This window comes from Nycticebus coucang, chromosome 8, assembly GCF_027406575.1.
Source record: "Nycticebus coucang isolate mNycCou1 chromosome 8, mNycCou1.pri, whole genome shotgun sequence".
Classification (NCBI taxonomy): Eukaryota; Metazoa; Chordata; class Mammalia; order Primates; family Lorisidae; genus Nycticebus; species Nycticebus coucang.
Genome location: NC_069787.1, coordinates 42,402,665 through 42,426,643, shown reverse-complemented (window position 1 = coordinate 42,426,643; position 23,979 = coordinate 42,402,665). Strand labels below are relative to the sequence as shown.

The 23,979-nt window shown below is 40.6% G+C and overlaps 1 protein-coding gene across 1 annotated transcript in view; it reads right to left on the bottom strand.

Moving 5' to 3' along the window:
• The window catches only part of DENND6A (DENN domain containing 6A), an 89,405-nt gene that overhangs the window by 11,819 nt on the left and 53,607 nt on the right, over positions 1–23,979 (bottom strand). Inside the window, exons 10-12 of the mRNA XM_053600041.1 lie at positions 18,209–18,331; positions 17,601–17,696; positions 14,605–14,699 (exon numbers count right to left, since the gene is read on the bottom strand). Coding sequence (XP_053456016.1) covers positions 14,605–14,699; positions 17,601–17,696; positions 18,209–18,331 — 314 coding nt within the window. The remainder of the gene's footprint in view (positions 1–14,604; positions 14,700–17,600; positions 17,697–18,208; positions 18,332–23,979) is intronic.

The following is a 23,979-nucleotide window of genomic DNA, read 5'->3' as shown; positions in this document are numbered from 1 at the left end:
AACATACTCATTGCCACCAGGTGGTGACGAGGAGTTCGAATTGTAACAGAGAAAAGACCAAAGGATAAAATGTGGTCATTGTGTTCTACTGCTTCTAGGGTAAAAACAGAACCAAAGCCAGGCATATGCAGATGGAAAGAGACGATAGCAAACTACTGGAACTCTGTTGAAGAGACAGACGTGATAGGCTTTTGAGACAGACTGAGAGAAAAGGAGAGTCCAGAAAAACGAAACTTTCTTAAATGTTTTTGATTCACTAGCCCAATTTGCATTGTCAATTTATTCTGTCTATTCCTATGTAATAATTCTTATAAGAATCCCCTCCATCTCGAATCTAATCTTGTGATTTTGCTTTGCAGAAAAAGTTTGGGTTATCACAAGTTCTATAAGACTTCCCTTTAATAAATGCAGAATTTATACATATTTAACTGTGTAGATACCTAAATTTAAGTCATTTATCTGCTTTTGACTCTATAAACCCAAGGAATATAAAGTATCAAAACCCTAGTGGTTTGAATAAGTCTAAGTACTTATATGCTTGTTTTCTGTTTCCTTTTACTCCAAGTCACAAAAAACTTGCAATTCCACTATCCACCAGTGCTATTTATTACAACATATTATTTCCTGAAACTCACTATGAAAAAGGAACTGAATACTAGGAAGAATAATTCAGCAGTCAGTTTCATATATTCTTTACATTCACTAAGTACTTGGTAATAATGAAGCTATGTAATGACTCATATCTGGTATTTTTTGTTTTTGTTTTTTGAGATATTTTCACTTTGTCACCCTGGGTAGAGTGCCATAGCATCACCTTACAGCAACCTCAAACTCTTGAGCTCAAGTGATCCTCTGACCTCAGTTTTTCATTTTTGTTGTTGTTGTTTGTTTAGAGACAGAGTCTCACTTTATCACCCTTGGTAGAGTGGCGTCACAGCTCGCAGCAACCTCCAACTCCTGGGCTTCGGCGATTCTCTTATCTCAGCCTCCCGAGTAGCTGGGACAATAGTTACCTGCCAAAATGCCCGGCTATTTTTTGTTGCAGTTTGGAGAGGGTTGGGTTTGAACCCACCATCCTCGGTATATGGGGTTGGTGCCCTACCCACGGAGCCACAGCTGCTGCCCTGCCTCAGTTTTTCATTTTTACTAGAGATGGGGGTCTCATTCTTGCTCAGGCTGGTCTCGAACTCCTAAGCCTCAACCTTGCAGAGTGCTAGGATTACAGGCATGAGCCACCGTGCCTGGCCCTCTGTTTTTTAAAAAGGTAAATGACAAGAACACAACTTATGTAGCAATCTTCACTCATCTAAATCCTCCCTGATTCAGTGAACCTCATCGGTGTAAGACCCATACTGAGTTCTAACCCTAGCTATGGTAATTCTTGTGCTGTAGCATGTAATACATATAAAGAAAATAAGCCTTAAAGATTCAATGTCTATTACAAAAAAGGAAAATGGATGTCTGCTGGCTCTGGAAAAAAATAAGAATCCTGAAAAAAGCTTTATATTTTATAAATTGTGCAGTATATGCAGTGAGCCTGGTCTTGAACTCAATAAGAAAAAAATTTCCCCCATGATACATGCTAAACACTCATGAATTAAAAGATAAATAGGACACCAAAAGCACAAGCAATAAAAGAAAAATAAATAAAACTTCCATGCATCAAAATATACTGTCAAAAAGAGTATAGACAACCCACAAAATGAGAGAACATATTTACAAAGCATGTATCTGATAAGGGATTAGTATCCAGAATACATAAAGAACTCTTACAGCTAAAAAAAAAAAAAAAATTAAAGTGGGCAAAGGACTTAAGTAGACATTTCTTTGGAGAAGAATGGCCAATAAGCATATTAAAACATATACTACCACTAATCACTAGGGAAATGCGAATGAAAACCACAATGAAGCCAGTTATCCTAGCACTCTTGGAGGCCCAGGCAGGAAGACTGTTTGAGCTCTGGATACCAGCTGAACAAGAGAAAAATCATGTCTCTATTAAAAATAAAAAAATAAGTCCAGGGTGGCATGAGCCTGTAGTCCAGCTACTTGGGAGCCTGAGGCAAGATCCTCTGAGCCCAGGAATTAGAAGCTATAGTGAGCTATCATGACACCACTGAGCTCTAGCTGCAGAAGACAAGACAACACAAGAAAAGGAAAGGAAAGGAAAAAAGAAAACCACAATGAGATACCAATGCCACTGCACTCTAGCTGGAACAAGAACAGACAATACAAGACAAGGAGAAAGCCACAGTGAAATACCACCATCCATTAGGATGGCTGCTATCAAAAAAACGTGTTAGTGAGGATGTGGAGAAATTGGAACCCTTGTGAACTACTGGAGGAAATATAAAATGAAAACTGTATAGCAGTTCCTCAAATAACAAAACATATGATCTAACAATTCGACTTCTAGGTATATACCCAAAGAAGTGAAAGCAGGGACTGAAAGAGATTTGTATGGCCACGTACAACATTATGTAGTATCGTACATTACAAGCAGCATTATTTCCAATACCCAAAAGGTAGAAGCAACACAAGTGTCCACCAATGAATGAATAGATTAAACAATAGTGATAAATGCATTCAGTGGAATATTATCCATTCTTTTAAAAAGGAAGGAGGCGGGTCACAAAGCTTGGTCTGGGAGAGGAGTGGCAGCAGCCAGGCAGCCCAGCTTTACCAAGGGGCCACTGCCTGCAAGCATCTGGCACATACGTTCCCTACTGCCAAGATGTGGAAGAGGAAGGTCAGCTCAGAGGAAGGCACAGTGGAGGAAGAGCCCAAGAGGAGACTGGCATAATTGTCAGCTAAACCTGCTCCTGCAAAAGTGGAAATGAAGCCAAAAAAGGCAGCAGTGAAGGATAAATCTTCAGACAAAAAATTTCAACCAAAAGGGGAACAAAGGAAAAGCAGGCTATGACACCATGGCACTCTATCGAAGGTGACAAAGTGAGACTCTGTCTCCAAAGAAAAAGAAAGAAAAAGGAATGAAAAGAGAGCAGGGTGGAATGGCTCACACCTGTAATCCTAGTACTCTGGGAGACCAACATAGGTGGATGGCTTGAGCTAAGAAGTTCAACACCAGTCTGAGCAAGAGCAAGACCCCGTCTCTACTAAAAATAGAAAAATTAGCTGGGCATTGTGGGGGGCACCTATAGTCTCAGCTACTGAGGAGGCTGGGGCAGGAGGCTCTCTTGAACCCAAGAGATTGAGGTTGCTGTGAACTATGATGATGCCATGTTCACTCAAACCCAGGGCAACAGAGTGAGACTGTCTCGAAAAAAAAAAAAAAATGAAAAGAGGAGACATATATATGAGAAAATATTTGCAAGTCATATATCTGAAAAAAAGACTTATGTCCAGAATACATAAAGATCTCTTATAACTCAATAATGACAGATGGCTCGGCACCCGTAGCTCGGTGAGTAGGGCGCCAGCCACATACACCAAGGCTGGTGGGTTCAAGCCCAGCCCAGCCCTGATAAACAATAATGACAACTCCAACCAAAAATAGCTGGGCATTGTGGCAGGCGCCGGTAGTCCTAGATACTTGGGAGGCTGAGGCAAGAGAATCACTTAAGCCCAAGAGTTTGAGGTTGCTGTGAGCTGCAATGCCACGGCACTTTACCGAAGGCAATACAGTGAGACTCTGTCTCAATAATAATAAGAAGACAGGGTGGCGCCTGTGGCTCAAGGAGTAGGGCGCCGGTCCCATATGCCAGAGGTGGCGGGTTCAAATCCAGCCCTGGCCAAAAAAAAAAAAAAAAAAAAACCACACAAATAATAATAAGACAACTTAATTTAAAAAATGGTCAGAAGATTTAAATATACATTAAACCGGGCGGCGTCTGTGGCTCAGTCGGTAAGGCGCCGGCCCCATATGCCGAAGGTGGTGGGTTCAAACCCAGCCCCGGCCAAACTGCAACAAAAAAATAGCCGGGCATTGTGGCGGGTGCCTGTAGTCCCAGCTGCTCTGGAGGCTGAGGCAAGAGAATCACGTAAGCCCAAGAGTTAGAGGTTGCTGTGAGCCGTGTGACGCCACGGCACTCTACCCGAGGGTGGTACAGTGAGACTCTGTCTCTACAAAAAAAAAAAAAATATATATATATACATTTCACCAAAGAAGATATATGAATGATAATTTATTATCATTTTAGGTGAAATATGCTCAACATCATCAGTTATTAGGGAAAACAAATTCAAACCACCAATTCAAACACACTAGAATGGACATAATGAAAAACACAATATTAAATGATGGCAAGGATGTGAAGAAACTGGAATCCTCATAACACTGCTGTTAAGAATGTAAAATGGTGGGGGACTACTTTGGAAAACAAACTGGTGATTTCTTTTTTTTTGTTTTCTTATTTTGTCACCCCTGTGGTGTAAGAGCTCACAGCAATCTCAGACTCCTAGGGATTCTTTTGCCTCAGCTTCCTGAGTAGCTGGGATTACAGATGCATGGCACAACGCCCTGCTATTTTTAGAGGTGGGGGGTCTCCCTCTAGCTCAGGCTGGTCTCAAACTCATAAGCTCAGGAGATCCACTCGCCTCGGCCTCTCTGAGTGCTGGGATTACAGGCATGAGCCACGGAACCTGGACAATCTGTTAATTTCTTTAACAGATTTATCAATTCATGCTACTCTACCAATTCAAGCTATTCATGCAAAAGTTCTCTACCTACATGCCAAATAGAGTCTTCTTTCATTGGAAAGAAAAAATAAATAGCAGTGTACCATGTTAGAATTAACCAAATTAAAAAAAAAAAAAAAAGAATTAACCAAATAATCTTGATTAGTGGCACCAAACCATGGAAATAAATGTCAAGATTAAATTAAGATATGACATGCCTGATTTCAAATTTCAAAATAAGATTAAATTAAGAGTTTAAAAAAAATTCTCATACCTTGTCATACCCAAGACTTTAGTAACTACTATTTTCTGAACTATCATTAATATTCAGACAGAAAACTAATGGAATGGCAGGGGATCGTCATGTTTAACAGAGTACCATGCATCAGGCACTGTGTTTAATTCTTCTAGAAGACAAAAGAATGTGGGGCTTAAAGAGGTTCTGTTCTGCCTAATAACACAGCTCTGACTATCAAGGTGAAGTGCTCTTTCCTCTATTTCATAAGACTTCTAAGGAAGACTTCGGTGGAAGGCTGAGTCATGTATATGTAAATAATATGATTTAAAAATGTTATCCCTGACTCTAATACTTCCATCTAGATGTGCACGTATATCAGAAGGGATAACATCAAATAATCATATTATTATATAAAATTTTAAAATACCCGGGCGGCGCCTGTGGCTCAACGGGTAGGGCGCCAGTCCCATATGCCGGAGGTGGCGGGTTCAAGCCCAGCCCCGGCCAAAAATAAAAAAATAAAAAATAAATAAAAAAAAAAAAATTTTAAAATACCCATGTAAACCCAAAAGAACAAGATTTAAAAGTAATACCTTATAAAGTTCTTAGAAAATAACTTTAGATATCTCATTTCAGTGGAAAGTTCAGGAATTCCCAGAGAGGAATGTCGGTAGGTACCATTAAATTGTCATCTAAGTTAACAAAACTTCAAACTTTAGAATTTATTTTGTCATTAATAAAAATTTATTAAACTTCTACAATGAGTAAAGTGGTCAAAAGGAAAACTCAAAAACTTGTAACTACTCTTTTAATCAATACTTGTGCTACAGGGATGTATACCTGTTTTGAGATCTAACCAAGAATTTTGTGCCAAGTCTGGAATAATTCTAGCTTTCTATAAGATTTTATTGAAGCAATGGTAGAAATGCGTATTTTACTGGGCAAAAAGTCTGAGGTTGCTGTGAGGCAAGAGAATCACTTGAGCCCAAGAGTCTGAGGTTGCTGTGAGGTTGCTGAATACCTAGGCATTCTACCCAGGGCGTAAGACTCTATCTCCAGGAAAAGAAAAAAAAAAACTTGAGCTGGGTGCAGTAGCTCACGCCTATAATCCTAGCCCTCTGGGAGGCCAAGGCGGTTGGACTGCCTGAGCTCATGAGTTCTAGACCAGCCTAAGCCAGAGAAAAACCTCATCTCTAAAAATAGCCGGGTGTTGTGGTGGGCGACTGTAGTCACAGCTACGTGGGAGGCTGAGGCAAGAGGATTGCTTGAGTCCAAGAGTTTGAGCTTGCTGTGAGCTATGACACCATGGCATTCTACCCAGGGCAACAAGGTGAGACTCTGTCTCAAAGAAAAAAAAGAAAGAAAGAAAAAAAGACTTGAATTAGAGCAATGAACAAACATTTGTAAATTTCTTGTTAAATTTGGCAAGAATGGAAAAGAAATCAGGGACCTGTTAATCCAAGTTTATAGGGATAATGTCATGAAGAAAATGTCAATGTGCAAATTAATTTAATCAGTTTTTCCAAGGAGAGAAAGAAAACATCATTAACAAATAGGGGTCAGGACAGCCAGTAAAAAGCAGAATTGATAAAAACACTGCAAACATTTGTGAAATTGTGTATCAGAATCATCAGCTGATTGTAAGAAGCACAGAAACCCAAGTAAACACTAATAGAGAAACAGGAAACTCTTAACTGAAAATCAATTGATGGCTCTTGCATCACTGACAATGGACTAGCTTACACAGCACGCCTGTCAGAGAGTTTTTAGCCAAATAACTACATTTAAACACCCTTCCTACTCACCTGATCTAGACACCAGTGACTTTTTTTCTTTACACAAAGATAAAGGAAAGACTAAAAGGAAGACATTTTGATGACATTCATTAACATCAGGGGTAATATAACAACTTTGATGGCCATTCTAGAAAAAGAGTTCTAAAACTACAGCTGGCACAGTGGCTCAGAGCTGTAATCCTAGCACTCTGGGAGGCTGAGGTGAGTGGATTCCTTGAGCTCAGGAGTTCAAGACCAGCTTGAGAAAGAGCGAGACACCCTCTCTACTAAAAATAGAAAATTAGCTGAGCATTGTGGTGGGTGCCTATAGTCACAGCTACTTGGGAGGCTGAGGCAAGAGGATTGCTTAAACCCAAGTGTTCAAGGTTGCTGTGAGCTATGATGATGGCAAGGCGCTCTCTCCAGGTTGACAGAGTGAAACTGTGTCAAAAAAAAAAAAAGTTCCAAAATCACTTTGAAGGGTGGAGTAGGTGCTGGCATCAGTGCATAGCTTCCCAAGGGGAGTACTTCGAAGTGACTATAGTGACATTCAGCAATGAGGTATGTAGCACATTTTCTAACATGAGTTCGCAAACTTAATTGTCAGATCTTGTATATAAGAACCTGCATATTTTAGTGGGAAGTTATATGCTTCCTAGAAGGCCCTTATTTATGTGGTCTGAAAGAAAGCTGCCATAAACATTAAAAACTAACCAAATGAACTCCGGGAGACAAGATGGCTGACTGAAGCCAGCTTTCCACCGAGGCTCCCATCCAGAAGGAGAGTTAAAGGACAGAAATTTGGCAAGTAACCTGGTGGATTAGAGCTGCACCAAGAGAGAAGGTTGAAGAACGCACATCAACCCCGCTGAGGTGAGCTGCCACCCCAAGGATACAAACAAAAGGTACAAAATCCACCACCAAGTGGACGGGAGTCCCCTCCCCCATGAGAACGGCTCTGAGTGCCCCACAAACAAACGAGCAGAGTTCAAACGTCCTCCTACTACACTCCATGGGAAAGACCCTCTAAAAACTGGACCTACCTCCCCTACTAGGGTGCCACGGCATTCTCCTGCGAGGCATAAAACTGTATAAAACCGTAAATATCCTCTACCCGCAAATCTGAGCTCCCAGCACTCCCCTCCACTCTCACTCTGAGGTCTGGAGGCCTGTCCCCCAGGAGTCCAGATTCTTGGGTGATTTCTTTTTTTTTTTTGCAGTTTTGGCTGGGGCTGGGCTTGAACCCACCACCCCCAGTATATGGGGCCGGTGCCATACTCTGTGAGCCACAGGCACTGCCCCTTGGGTGATTTCTTGAGGGGTGTAGACAGGGCCTAAACTGCAGCTGCTCAGTGCTGACTCATGCACAGGAGTGAAGAGAGGACGGTCGGCTGAGAGGGAACCACACCGGAGCGGCAATGCCCCAAGGTGCAGAGCAACAGCCGTCTTTTGGCAACAATAGGGCTCACTCCTGGATATTCCAAAGCCACACTCCCTGTCTCCCTGGGCAACCAGAGGGGGCCAGTGATCTACTCAGGTGGCAACTACCACAGAACAGATCTGGGACGGAAACGCAGGCCCCGTGAGTAAAGGGTTTGCCTGAGGCGGTACCAGCCTGGGTGGAGCGCAGGGACTAGAAATGCACGCACAGAGCCGGGAAGTTCCCAAGGCAGGACTGACCCAGAGGACGGCTTTACTGAGCCTAACACACACCCGACCCTCAGGGGATGGTCAGCCTGTAGACAAAGAAAGACAGGAGGCTAGAAGTGACAGGTAATCAAATACAAACCTGTAGGAGCAAAGACAGGGCCTAAGGCGCAGGCTCTGGGAACTCAAAACAGCTTCTCTTCTGCAGGGAAATTCAGCAGGGACAGAAACAAATTCCTGCAAAGTTTTTCTGTTTTGTTCTGTCAGTAACATCAATCGGGGTGGGGCTGGAACTGAGTGAATACCCCCAGCCTCCATAAAGCGCCCGAGGTTGTCAGGCCTCACCTCTCCCTGCTAGATACAGGCAGAGCGCAGCAGCCTGGCTGAGCAGAAATAGATTTCCTTGTGATTCAGGCAGGTGCAAACCCCTGGAGCATCTGTTCACTACAGGTAGCTGGGTCAAAGCCCCGCGGGACTATTAGTGACTGGGTGTGACACAGGTGCAAGATGGGAAGGAGGCATCAACCTTCCCAGACTGATCTATTTGCTGGGTGGGTCCTCCTGACTCCACACAGCACTGGAGCAAGCCATATCTGAGTAGTCACCAGACCCCTGCGATCCAGTTGACAGAGACCTTTTAAACTCTTCCACCTGAGACAGGTGCTGACTGAGACAATTGATTTGGACCTTTTGAACTGAGCCAATTGCCCAAGTACTATTCAGGTGGTGCCTGGGGTGTGTGGTTGTAGGAAGGTTTGATTTTCCTTTTCCAATTGTTGCCTGTGGGGGGCAGGGTGACTTAATTGATGGTATTTCTCCACAGCTGAGACTTCAACTCAGTTTCACTAGGGTCGAACAGAAACCAGCTGAAAACAAGACAGAACCATTTAGCCCCACCACACCAAACAGGTCCCCAGTTTCTCAGGCCATAGCGCTGTACGGGTCCTCAACAAAGCTCCAGGGCAAAAATCAAACGGTGTACCCAATCATGGGGCAGAATCAGTGGAAAAACTCTGGTAACATGAATAACCAGAATAAATCAACCCCCCAAGGAAAGATATGGTAGATGTAACTGAAGATCCCATTCATAAACAGCTGGCTGAGATGTCAGAAATTGAATTCAAAATTTGAATTGCAAACAAGATTAATAAAACGGAGGAAAATTTGGACATAGAAATTCGAGCAGCAATTCAAAAGTCGGAATTAGAAATTCGAGGAGAAATTCAAAAGTTGTGTCAAGAATTTAAAGAATTTAAAGACAAAACCACCACAGATTTTGATGCACTGAAGCAAGAATTTGCAGCCCTCAAAGATCTGAAAAATACACTAGAATCCCTCAGTAACAGAGTGGAGCAAGCAGAAGAAAGGATTTCTGACACTGAAGACAAAGTCTTTGAATGCTCCCGAACTCTCAAAGAGGAAGAGAAATGGAGAGCAAAATGGATCATTCTCTCAGAGAGCTCTGGGATAATTCAAAGAAGGCTAATATCCACCTCATTGGAATCCCTGAAAGTGATGAAGTGGCCTCGCAAGGAAAAGAGGCCCTTCTCCATGAAATTATGAAAGAGAATTTTCCAGACATGCCAAGAGATTCTGAAATTCACATAGCAGACAGTTTCAGAACCCCAGCACGACTCAACCCAAATAAGACATCCTCCAGGCATATCATAATTAACTTCACTAAAGTTAATATGAAGGAGAACATTCTGAAAGTAGCCACATGTAAGAAATCCATTACCTACAAAGGGAAGAATATTAGAATTACTGCAGATCTCTCTGCTGAAACTTTTTAAGCCAGAAGAGGGTGGTCATCGACTTTTAATCTCTTAAAGCAAAATAACTTTCAATCCTGGATCCTGTATCCACCTAAACTCAGTTTCATTTATGATGGAGAAATTAAATACTTTAATGACATTCATATGTTGAAGAAATTTGCCATAACCAAACCAGCTCTTTGGGATATTCTCAGACCTATCCTCCATAATGACCAGCCCAATCCTCTACCACAAAAGTAAACTCACTCAGAAACTTTTGATCAAACTCCAACTTCCACAGTGGCGAAAGGATTAAAAATGTCCACTGGACTTTCGAAAAACTCGATACCCAAAATTTTACCAGACTTATCAATATTCTCCATTAATGTGAACGGCTTAAATTGTCCTCTAAACAGGCACAGGTTAGCTGACTGGATACAAAAACTCAGGCCAGATATTTTCTGCATACAAGAGTCTCATCTTACCTTAAAAGACAAATAAAGACTCAGGGTGAAAGAATGGTCATCCATATTTCAGGCAAACGGTAATCAGAAAAAAGCAGGTGTTGCAATTCTATTTACAGATACAATAGGCTTTAAACCAACAAAAGTTAAGGAAGGATAAGAATGGTCACTTCATATTTGTTAAAGGTAATACTCAATTGATGAGATTTCAATTATTAATATCTTTGCACCCAACCAGAATGCACCTCTATTTATAAGAGAAACTCTAACAGACATGAGCAACTTGATTTCCTCCAGCTTCATAATAGTTGGAGATTTCAACACTCCTTTGGCAGTGTTGGATAGATCCTCCAAGAAGAAGCAGAGCAAAGAAATTTTAGATTTAAACCTAACCATCCAACATTTGCATTTAGCAGACATCTACAGAACATTTCATCCCAACAAAACTGAATACACATACTTCTCATCAGCCCACGGAACATACCCCAAAATCGATCACATCTTAGGTCACAAGTCTAACCTCAGTAAATTTAAAGGAATAGAAATTATTCGTTGCATCTTCTCGGACCACCATGGAAGAAAAGTTGAACTCAGTAACAACAGGAATCTGCATACTCATACTAAAACATGGAAGTTAAATAACCTTATGCTGAATGATAGCTGGTTCAGAGATGAGATTAAGAAGAAAACTGCCAAATTTTTGGAACAAAACGACAATGAAGACATGAATTATCAGATCCTCTGGGATACCACAAAGGCAGTACTAAGAGGGAAATTTATAGCACTGCAAGCCTTCCTCAAGAGAACAGAAAGAGAGGAAGTTAACAACTTAATGGGATATCTCAAGCAAATGAAAAAGGAAGAACATTCCAACCCCAAACCCAGTAAAGAAAAGAAATAACCAAAATTAGAGAATTAAATAAAATTGAAAACAAAAGAATAATACAACAGATCAATAAATCAAAAAGTTGGTTTTTTGAAAAGGTCAATAAAATAGATAAACCTTTGGCTAACCTAACCAGGAAAAAGAGAGTAAAATCTCTAATCTCATCAATCAGAAACGACAAAAATGAAATTATAACAGACTCCCCAGAAATTCAAAAAATCCTTAATGAATATTACAAGAAACTTTATTCTCGGAAATATGAAAATCTTAAGGAAATTGACCAATACTTGGAAGCAAGTCACCTTCCAAGACTTAGCCAGAATCAAGTGGAAATGTTGAACAGGCCCATGTCAAGTTCTGAAATAGCATCAACCATACAAAACCTCCCTAAAAAGAAAAGCCCGGGACCAGATGGCTTCACGTCAGAATTCTATCAAACCTTTAAAGAGGAATTAGTACCTATATTACTCAACCTGTTCCAAAATGTAGAAAAAGAAGGAAGACTAGCCAACACATTCTATGAAGCAAACATCACCTTGATCCCCAAACCAGGAAAAGACCCAACAGAAAAGAAAATTATAGATCAATATCACTAATGAATATAGATGCAAAAATATTCAACAAGATCCTAACATACAGAATCCAGCAACACATCAAACAAATTATACATCATGACCAAGTCGGTTTTATCCCAGGGTCTCAAGGCTGGTTCAATATACGTAAATTTATAAGTACAATTCAGCATATAAACAAATTAAGAAACAAAGACCATATGATTCTCTCAATTGATGCAGAAAAAGCTTTTGATAATATCCAGGATCCCTTCATGATCAGAACACTTAAGAAAATGGGTATAGAAGGGACATTTCTTAAATTGATAGAGGCCATCTACAGCAAACCCACAGCCAATATCGTATTGAATGGAGTTAAATTGAAATCATTTCCACTCAGATCAGGAACCAGACAAGGCTGCCCATTGTCTCCACTGCACTTTAACATTGTAATGGAAGCTTTAGCCACTGCAATTAGGGAAGAAAAGGCAATCAAGGGTATCCATATAGGGTCAGAAGAGATCAAACTTTCACTCTTCGCAGATGATATGACTGTATATCTGGAAAATACCAGGGATTATACTACAAAACTCTTATAAGTGATCAAGGAATACAGCAGTGTCTCAGGTTACAAAATCAACATTCATAAATCGGTAGCCTTTATATATACCAACAATAGTCAAGCTGAAAAAACAGTTAAGGACTCTATTCCATTCACAGTAGTGGCAAAGAAGATGAAATATTTGGGAGTTTATCTAAAAAGGATGTGAAAGATCTCTATAAAGAGAACTATGAAACTCTAAGAAAAGAAATAGCTGAAAATGTTAACAAATGGAAAAACATACCATGCACATAGCTGGGAAGAATCAACATTGTTAAAATGTTCATAATACCCAAAGCAATATACAATTTTAATGCAATCCCTATTAAAGCTCCACTGTCATATTTTAAAGATCTTGAAAAAATAATACTTTGTTTTATATGGAATCAGAAAAAAACTCGAATAGCCAAGACATCACTCAGGAATAAAAACAAAGCAGGAGGAATCACACTACCAGACCTCAAACTATACTATAAATCGATAGTGATCAAAACAGCATGGTACTGGCACAAAAACAGAGAAGTAGATGTCTGGAACAGAATAGAGAACCAAGAGATGAATCCAGCTACTTACGATCTTTGACAAGCCAATTAAAAACATTCAGTGGAGAAAAGATTCCCTATTTAACAAATGGTGCTGGGTGAACTGGCTGGCAACGTGTACAAGACTCAAACTGGACCCACACCTTTCACCATTAACTAAGATAGACTCTCACTGGATTAAAGATTTAAACTTAAGACATGAAACTATAAAAATACTAGAAGAGAGTGCAGGGAAAACCCTTGAAGAAATCAGTCTGGGCAAGTATTTTATGAGGAGGACCCCCTGGTCAATTGAAGCAGCTTCAAAAATATACTACTGGGACCTGATCAAACTAAAAAGCTTCTGCACAGTCAAGAACATAGTAAGTAAAGCAGGCAAACAGCCATCAGAATCTGAGAAGATATTTGTAGGTTATGTCTCTGACCAAGGTTTAATAACCAGATTCCACAGAGAACTCAAATGTATAAGCAAGAAATGAACAAGTGATCCCATCACGGTTGGGCAAGGGACTTGAAAAGAAACTTCTCTGAAGAAGACAGGCGCACGGCCTACAGACATATGAAAAAATGATCATCATATTTAATCATCAGAGAAATGCAAATCAAAACTACTTTGAGATATCATCTAACTCCAGTTAGATTAGCCCATATCACAAAATCCCAAGACCAGAGATGTGGAGAAAAGTAACACTTCTACACTGCTGGTAGGAATGCAAATTAATACATTCCTTTTGGAAAGATGTTTGGAGAACCCTTAGAGATCTAAAAATAAATCTGCCATTCAATCCTGTAATTCCTCTACTAGGCATATACCCAGAAGACCAAAAATCACATCATAACAAAGATACTTATACCAGAAGGTTTATTGCAGCCCAATTCATAATTGCTAAGTCATAGAAAAAGCCCAAGTGCCCATCGATCCATGAATGGATAAATACATTGTGGTATATGTACACCATGGAATATTGTGCAGCCTTAAAGAAAGATGGAGACTTTACCTCTTTCATGTTTACATGGATGGAGCTGGAACATATTCTTCTTAGTAAAGTATCAAGAATGGAAGAAAAAGTATCCAATGTACTCAGCCCTACTATGAAACTAATTTATGGCTTTCACATGAAAGCTATAACCCAGTTATAACCTAAGAATAGGGGGAAGGAGTAAAGGGAGGGGATTGAGGGGAGGGAGGGGGAAGGTAGGCTGAGGGTGGGTGATTGGTGGGATTACACCTGCGGTGCATCTTACAAGGGTATATGTGAAACTGAGTAAATGTAGAATGTAAATGTCTTAACACAATAATTAAGAAAATGCCAGGAAGGCTATGTTAACCAGTGTTACGAAAATGTGTCAATAATTTATAAAACCAGTGTATGGTGCCCCATGATCGCATTAATGTACACAGCTATGCTTTAAAAAAAAACTAACCAAATGATGAAAACAAAGGGGAATAAATACACCTGCTCAGCAACACGACACACTAAAAACAGAACACCAAGTTTATAGTTTACCTGCAGGTTTAAGGTCTCCAATTCGAATAATGTGTGGCCAGTGCTGGAGGGTTTTAGCAAAAAACGGATTGGTTACTCCTAATATGACTGAAGGCCTATATGAAAACGATATGAGAAAAAGAATGTCAAATCAGTGAAGAATAGCTTATAATTTCTTTTCAGTGAACAATATATACACTATCTTTTTCCTTTATTCAACATATTATGTATCAACTACATTCTGGGCAACATATTCAATCCTGCCATTAGGATTTATTATTTATTCCACTAGGAATAAAGAAGAAAAGACGTGGTCCATTCAATACCATAAAGAAAGAAGGGTATTCATAACCAGTTATAATGCCAGAAATTAGAAGACAGTGAAGGTGGTGTAAAATGCACAAGTCAAAAAGAACCTATGTCGGCTGAGCATGTTGGCTCACACCTGTAATTCCAGCACTCTGGGAGGCTGAGGCAGGTGAATCACTTGAGCTCAAGAGTTCAAGACCAGCCTGAACAAGAGTGAGACCCACCCCAAAAATAGAAAAAATTAGGCAGGCATTATGGCAAGTACCTGTAGTCCCAGGATGAGGCAAGTGGATCACTTGAACCCAGGAGTTTGAGGTTGCTGTGAGCTATGATGCCACAGTACCCTAGCATGGGGCAACAAAATGAGACTCAAAAAAGAACCTATGTCTACCAGGGGATTAAAGGATACAGCCTCACCAAAGAGGTGACATTTACATGAAGACATGAAAGATGAATAGTTTTTGCCAAGTGGATAGGGGCAATATAGGAAAACAAAGAGTATGTGGCAAAGCAATAAAGCAAGGTTATGGTCTCTGCAGAACTATACACAGTTCAGCATTCCAGAAGAACAAAGCAGGAAAGATAAAAAGAATGAGAGTAAATGGGGAGATGCTGCCCAGATCATTAAGTACAAAACTGATATGCTAAGAGGTTGGGTTTTATAGGCAAAGGGAAACTACTACGTAACTATGTGGATGAATGCCACATGAAAGGTATGTGCTTATTACAAAGATTGTTCTGGGGGAAATTTAGAAGATACTCTACAAGGAGAGGAGCAGTTAGGGGTTAGAAGAAAAGCAACAGTGGGATATGAGAAAGAGTACAGATAGTAAGACTGGGAAGGGAGGTATGGAAAGAATATAACAAATAGTATAAGAAATAATTTAATGCCTATAGTCCTAGCTACTTGGGAGGCTGAGACAGGAGGACTGTTTGAACCCAAGAGTCTGAGGTTGTTGTGAGCTAGGCTGAGGCCCTGGCACTCTAGCCCACTCAACAGAGTAATACTGTCTCAAAAAAAAAAAAAAAATTATGTGTGTGTGTATTTTAGGGGATGGGTGCAGTGGCTCACACTTGTAATGCTAGCACTCTGGGAGACTGAGACTAAGGCAGGAAGACTGAGCTCAGGGGTTTGAGATCAGACTGAGTAAGAGTGAAACCCCACCTCTACTAAAAATAGAAAAATTAGCCAGGCGTTGTCTTGGGTGCCCATAGTCCCACTACTCAGAAGGCTGAGTAAGACAAGATGATCACTTGAACCCAGGAGTTTGAGGTTGCTGTGAGCAAGGCTAATGCCACCACACTCTAGCCTGGGTAACAGAGTGAGACTGTCTCAATAAAAAGAAAAAAGCAAAGAAATGTTTTAGGAAGCCAAATTGATAGACTTTTTATTTTTATTTTTTTTTTCTTGTCGAGACAGAGTTCTACCCTATGCCCTGAGCAGAGGGCAATGGCATCGTATTTCACTGCAACCTCAGACTCCGGCTGTGGGCATCCTGCTGCCTCAGCCTCCGAAGCCGCTGGGATTATAGGCGCTCGCCACGGCACCCGGCTGGGTTTTTCCATTTTTTTCCATGAGTCGGGGTCTCACTCTTGCTCAGACAAGCCTTGAACTCCTGAGCTCAAGCAATCCTCCCTCCTCAGCCTCCCACAGTGCTGGGATTACAGGCGTGAGCCACCGCGCCCGGCTTGATAGACTTTTTAAAAATTTGAAGTGGGGCACATTAAGGAAAAATTTATGAAAACTTAGGCTTCTGGTAGCTAAATAGGAACTAATGCCATTCATAAAAAAAAAAAAAAAAGAAAAAGAAAGAAGTATAATCTTAGGGGAGAAAAGAGGGAGGCAGAAAAAGTTCAGTTTGAACACGTTTAGTTTCAGATCCAGTAAGATGTCTGAGTGGCAGTGTGCATGCTCACACGCGGGGCACACACACTCCTGGTTAGAGAGGTCTGGATCTCACAGAGATTCAGGCTAGGAAGACAGATTTCAGTCATTAGTACAGGGTGTTAACAAAAGCCATGGGTACAGATAAGATAGTACAGAAAGAATTATCAGTCTGAAATCAGAACCCAGAACACGATACTGGAGAATACCAACATTTAAGGGATTAGCAGAGCAAAGAAGTCTGCAAAGGAGACTGAGATACACCACCAGACAGCCTAGACAGAGGGTATCAGGATTAAAATATATTTAAGGTCAACAGCATAAATGTTACAAGAAAGATAGGTGGGAAAAATAGGGCAATAATGTGCCCACTGAGTCAGCCAGTGAGAAGGATCTTGATGACTTTGGGAACATTAAATTTCGGAGAAATGAAGAAGACAACCTGTAGGTAACTGAGGAGCAATCAGAGATTTTTGTTGTTCTAGAAACCTAGCTATGAAAAGAAGGTGAGCATAAGAGCAGAAGCTAAAAGGTAAAAGTATACAGATTGAAAAGATTTTTCTTAAAAGGAGAATTGAAAGTATAGTCTAATGGCTATTTACAACAACATAGCTTCCATTTATAAATAAAATCGCTCAAAGAGAATAAGGTACTAACTCTTGAAATCTGAAATCATTACTAGCAGCTCCTCAAACATTCCTTTTATAAAATCTATCTACCTATGTTCAAAACTGAAATTAAACTTTTATTAATAAAAATAATTCTACATAACTTTGGTTATAAAAGTAATACCGGGTTAATAGAAGTTATTCTGTTTACTCACGGAGCTTGAGTACGGGTAGTATATTCTTTAAATTCACTATCATGAATAGTGAAATAAGGTCGGAAATCACTGAAGTACTTTAATGGAGAAATACAGCTGGAGCAGGACAAACATGTAAAACAAAGGACACAGAAATTAAAGGCCCTACTCCATAACCATGCAGCATCTATACACACAGTATATATCCAAAAGGATAATTTATTTATTTCTATAAACAGTAAACTCATTTCAAGGAACAAAAAAGACAAATTGAAATATGTAATGTGGAATGGTATACTAAAAGAATAAACGGGGCTTGAGGCAGAAGATAGGCTCTACCATTCACTAGCTATGTACACCTTTGACTAAACACTGACCATTCATGCAATTAACATTTATCAAGGGCCAACTTCATATAATAAATGAATGTGCTTGTCACTTAGAACAACAAAAACACGATTCCAGCCCTCATGGAGCATGAATCAATTTTCTCATACATTAAATGGTGCTATAATAAGCACTATGTTCTGGCAGGGCAGTTGTGTGGATCAATGTAATCATGTTTGGGTACACATACTAGAGATAAGAAAGTGCTGCAAATATCACCAACAGGAACCAAATATACTCACTTAACAAGTGCCAATACAGTCTCTGAAGACTCCGATGGTGACGGTGCCATGACCACAAGGGGTTCCCCCAACAGTACCAGCTCCCAAAGCATCTGACTATGAAGGAAAACTGGGCAGAAACACCTGAAAGGTATTTACAACAGTAGTATATTTTTATTTATCTACTCCTGTTTCTTAAATCCCTATGTAATCATCTAAAAACTTCACTTTGATATACATTTTCTTGCTATTTATATCTTGATCTGATATACAAAATCACTTAGAACACAGTGATATACAGAGACATTCATGTCTTATTCACATATAAATCTATTATCAATTTGACTCATTCTAATGTTTACAAAATTAAATGTAATATATTAAATTTAATGCATTACATTAATATACTTAATATTACACACAGAATAATTAATGAACAATAAAAGGATATAATTATTAAATTGGGGTACCATGTGATCAATTTAACCAATAGTGCTTTGTTACGCTTGAATTTCTATTCTAAAAAAAATTTTTTTTTTGAGACAGTGTCTCACTATGTTACCCTCGGTAGAGTGCTGTGGCATCATAGCTCACAGCAACCTCAAACTTTTGGGCTTAAGCAATTCTTTTACCTCAGCCTCCAAAGTAGCTGGGACTACAGGTGCCACCACAACACTCAAGTATTTTTTTGTTGCAGTTGTCATTGTTGTTTGGCAGACCCAGGCCGGGTTTGAACCCACCAGCCCCAGTGTATGTGGCCACCACCCTCGCCCACTGAGCTATAGATGCTGAGCCTATTCTAAATATTTTTAAGTAAACAAGAAAAATTAATTTTCTGAGAGGCACTTATTAGATGTACTTAATTTAAAAGCTGATGATTTTGACATTAAAGAATGATGGCAACAACAAATCATAAGGGAGAGTTCTAATGCTGAACAACAGAATTACTTCCCAGACAGATCCTCCCCCTACAGAAATGGTGCATATTTGATTAGTAGCCCTGGAATTGGGTGGAGTCATGCTAGGACACAACTCTCCTAGTACCTAACTAAGCCTCAGACATTCTGTAACTTTTACTTACTTAGTAATTTCCTCTTGGTTTGGTAACACTTTTTCCTAGTAGATTAGAGAAAAATACTTATCTACTTATGAAAATCATAATCAATCCATCTTGTTGAAAACATATACATGCAAAAGAAAAATCAAAACAACATTTAAGTGTAAAAATTTGTGAGATGGAAATTAGGGGTCAGTGTTAACTACTCAAAGGCAATAAGACGAAATGTAAAGGAAGTCGCAAAGAAAAAAAAAAAACAGCTCAAGAAAAAAGTGAAGAACTTCTTCCTCTTCCCTTCCTAAGCAACTCAATCCTAAAGCAGAACATGGTAGGCCTCTCTGCTAAGAGGAGAGGAGAGCCACATTAGCCAGAGGGAGCTATCAGAGCTCTTGCTAGGTTATGTAGACTCAGCCAGGGGAGGTGACTCACATCTATAGTCCTAGCACTCTGGGAGGCTGAGGTGGGTGGATTGCTTAGCTTCAGAGTTCAAAAAGAGCAAGAGCAAGACTCCATCTGTACTAAAAATAGAAAAATAAGCCAGTTGTGGTGGCACATGCTTACTCAGGAGGCTGAGGCAAGAGGATCACTTGAGCCCAGGAATTTAAGGTTGCTGTGAGATATAACGGTATCATGGCATTCTAGCCTGGGATAAAAGAGTGAGACTCTGTCTCTAAAAATTAAAAAAAAAAAAAGGTAAGGCAGACATCTAAGTGCAATGGGTGGCCTACTATGAGGCTACTGGAGTCTAAATGTGGCAAGGAAACTGTATGTGTGTGAGAGTGACCTGGTTTGGGGTAACAGAGCCCAGGAAGCATACAGGGACAGCCTGGTGCATAGCATCAGAGCCAGAGTAGGTTGAAGAAGTCGTCAATAGTATGGAACCACTTGGCACAAGATACCAGAGCCAGGAAATGAGGGGTCTCCATGGAGAAGTAGCCTGGAATAGGGTATATAGGCACACAAGTAGGAATAGAAGGGCATTCATGTAGAGGTTGACCTAGTGACAGGATTGAGAGCTCAAACAGATAGATGGCATCGTTTTGGAGAGGTGGTCTAGTGAGATACAGTAAACCGAATGATATAGGAGGGAATCCACATGGGGGTCAACCTGGTATGGAGAATTAGAGACTAAGCAGACTTGAGAAGGATATTTATTTTGACAGCGTAAGAAAAGTGACTATAGGCTCGGTGCCCATAGCTCAGGGGTTAGGGCGCTGGCTACATACACCAAGGCTGGTAGGTTTGAAACCGGCCCAGGCCTGCTAAACAACAATGACAACTGCAACAAAAAAATAGCTAGGCATTGTGGCAGGCACCTGTAGTCTCAGCTACTTGGGAGGCTGAGGAAAGAGAATCACTTAAGCCCAAGAGTTTGAGGTTGCTGTGAGCTATGACACCACAGCACACTACTGAGGGCGACATAGTGAGAATCTGTCTCAAAAAAAAAAAAAAGAAAAGTGACTATTATCAACAATAAGTCAAAATATGGTATACTTTAAAATACCCAATATTCCCAACACAGAAAAACAATAAATACTGGCAGTGACAAGTACACCAATTACCCTGACTTGATTAATACACATTGTATGCCTTTATCAAAACCTCAGGTGCCCCTATAAATAGATACAACATTATATATTCATAATAACCTAAGCTGGGCACAGTGGTTCACGCCTGTAATCATAGCTCTCTATAAGGCTGAGTCCTATGGATTGCTTGAATTCACAAGTTTGAGACCAGCCTGAGCCAGAGAGAGACCACATTTCTAAAAATAGCCTAGCATTATAGCAGGAGCCTGTAGTCCCAGCTACTCGGGAGTTCTGAGGCAAGAGGAATGCTTGAACCTAAGAGTTTGAGGTTGCTGTGAGCTATAATGCCATAGCACTCTACTGAGGGTGACAGAGTGAGACTCTGTTTCAAATAAAAAAGAACATGGTTGGTGGCACCTGTGGCCCAGTGAGTAGGGCGCCGGCCCCATATACTGAGGGTGGCAGGTTCAAACCCAGCCCCGGCCAAACTGCAACAAAAAAATAGCTGGGCGTTGTGGCAAGTGCCTGTAGTCCCAGCTTCTTGGGAGGCTGAGGCAAGAGAATCGCCTAAGCCCAGGAGTTGGAGGTTGCTGTGAGCTGTGTGACGCCACAGCACTCTACTGAGGGCGATAAAGTGAGACTCTGTCTCTACAAAAAAAAAAGAGCATGGGGGGGATGAGGGAATGAGGGAGAGGGGAGGAGGCAGGGGCTTGGAGGGTCATACCTCTTGGGGGTGGGAAACAATTATAAGAGGGAATTTACCAAAAAAATGCAATCAGTATAATCTAATTCTTTGTACCCTCAATGAATACTAAACAATAAAAAATAAAGAAATAATAATAACAATTAAAAAAAATTTTTTTGAGACAGAGTCTCACTTTGTCACCCTTGGTAGAGTGCTGTGGTGTTATAGCTCATAGCAACCTCAAACTCTTAGGCTCAAGGAATTCTCTTGCCTCAGCCTCCCAAGTAGCTGTAACTACAGGTGCTCGCCACACTGCCTGACTATTTTTAGAGATGAGGTCTTGCCCTTTCGCAGGCTGGTCTCCAATCTGTGAGCTCAGGCCAGTTACCAGCCTCAGCCTCCCAAGTGCTAGGATTACAGGCATGAGCCACTGCGGGAGGCCACAATCAAAATTTTTTTTACAAGAATGGTGTTCATGCAGAAGGGCAGCCAGGTATAGAGGGTCAGAGCCCAGGATGGGTGAGAAAGGAATCTGCACAAGGGACAGGGTTGCAGCAGAGGTGGGAGACCGATTACTAACAATGGCATTGATCAAATCAGTAACCAAGAATAATGGGAGGCAGTTTCTAAGTCAGAGGAAAGAATTACAAATATAAAAAAGGAGAAAACTTAGAATGAATCCTTTTGTGCTGCACTGGAATTGGGGGTACTGGTGTGATTTTAGGGTTTTCGATATATAGTGGAACCTTTGTAGTTGACCACCTTCCTACAATGACATTAAGTTGACCTAATTTTCATAGACCAGACATAAACCACATGTACACAATAGTACAGCAGGCCTAGTTATTTATGTTGACCACCTCAACACCTCAACATACACCTCTGTATGTTGACAACTCTATTAGAGTCCCTTGGGTGGTCAACTTACAGAGGTTCTCCTATATACAGACACAGGAATAAAATGTACATATATTATATGTAAGTGTGTATATACGTACACATTTACATAAATATATACCACATATCCCCTAGCTCGGTCCCCTTGAGAGCATCAAAAAGCAATGATACACCAAGCACCCAGATCCTGTCTTCTAAATCCTATTCTGTGCTAAAAAGAATCCAGGGTCTTTGGAAAAATAGCTATTCTAAGGCTAGGGAAGAAAAAAATACAAGATAATCTCAGAATCCAAGAGAACTGAAAACATTATGTCCACACAAAGACTTTTACACAAATGTTCATAGCAGCATTATCCATAATAGCCAAAAAGTGGAAACCATACAATTTTCATGAAATGATGAATGAAGAAACAAAATGTGGCATATTCATACAATAGAATATTATTCAGCAACCAAAAGAATGAAGTACAAGGGATCCCAACTTAATAATAATTCAACTTGGGTGGCACCTGTGGCTCAATGAGTGGAACAACGGCCCCATATACTGAGAGTGGCAGGTTCGGCCCTAGCCAAACTGCAACAAAAAATAGCCAGGTGTTGTGGTGGGCACCTGTAGTCCCAGCTACTCAGGAGGCTGAGGCAAGATAATCGCCTAAGCCCAAAAGTTGGAGGTTGCTGTGAGCTGTGATACCACAGCACTCTACCAAGGGTGACAAAATGAGACTCTGTCTCAAAACAAAACAAAACAAAAACCAATAGTTCAACTTACAATTTTCACCCTTATTATGGTGCAAGAACAAAACACATACAGTATGCTCCTCAACTTACAATAGGGTTACTGCCAGATAAACCCACTTAAGTTGAAAATATCAAAAATGCACTTTATTTATTTTTGAGACAGATTCTCACTCTGTCACCTTGAGCAGAGTGCCATGGCATCATAGCTCACAGCAACCTCAAACTCTTAGGTTCAAGCGATCCTCTTGCCATCATACCTCACAGCAACCTCAACCTCTTAGGTTCAAGTGATCCTCCTGAGTAGCTGGGACTACAGGCACCCACCACAACACCTGGCTAACTTTTCTATTTGTTTAGTAGAGACGGGGTGTCACTCTTGCTCAGGCTGGTCTCCAACTCATGAACTCAAGCAATCCACCCGCTTCAGTCTCCCACAGTGCTAGGATTACAGCCATAAGCCACTGCGCCTGACCCAAAAATACACTTTAATCTTAAGATATTTTCAACCTGTGCCCAGAGTGGTGACTCATGCTGTAAGAGACTCAGAACTCTGGGAGGCTGAGGCAGGAGGATCACTTGAGGCCAGGAGTTTGAAACCAGCCTGAGTAACAAAAAAATGTTTGCCAAAAAAATTACTTTAATTATCCAGGTGTGGTAGCTGGGAGTCCTAGCTACTCAGGAAGCTGAGGCAAGAGGCTCACTTGAACCTAGCTGTTAGAGTTTCCAGTAAACTATGATCATCCCACTGCACTCTACCTCATCAAGACGTAATCCCATTTCATTGTAGATTGAGGAACATCTGTAGTGACTCATGATACTATACGGATGAGCCTTAAAAACAAGCTGAGTGAAGGAAGGTAGACACAAAAGACCATATATTGTATGA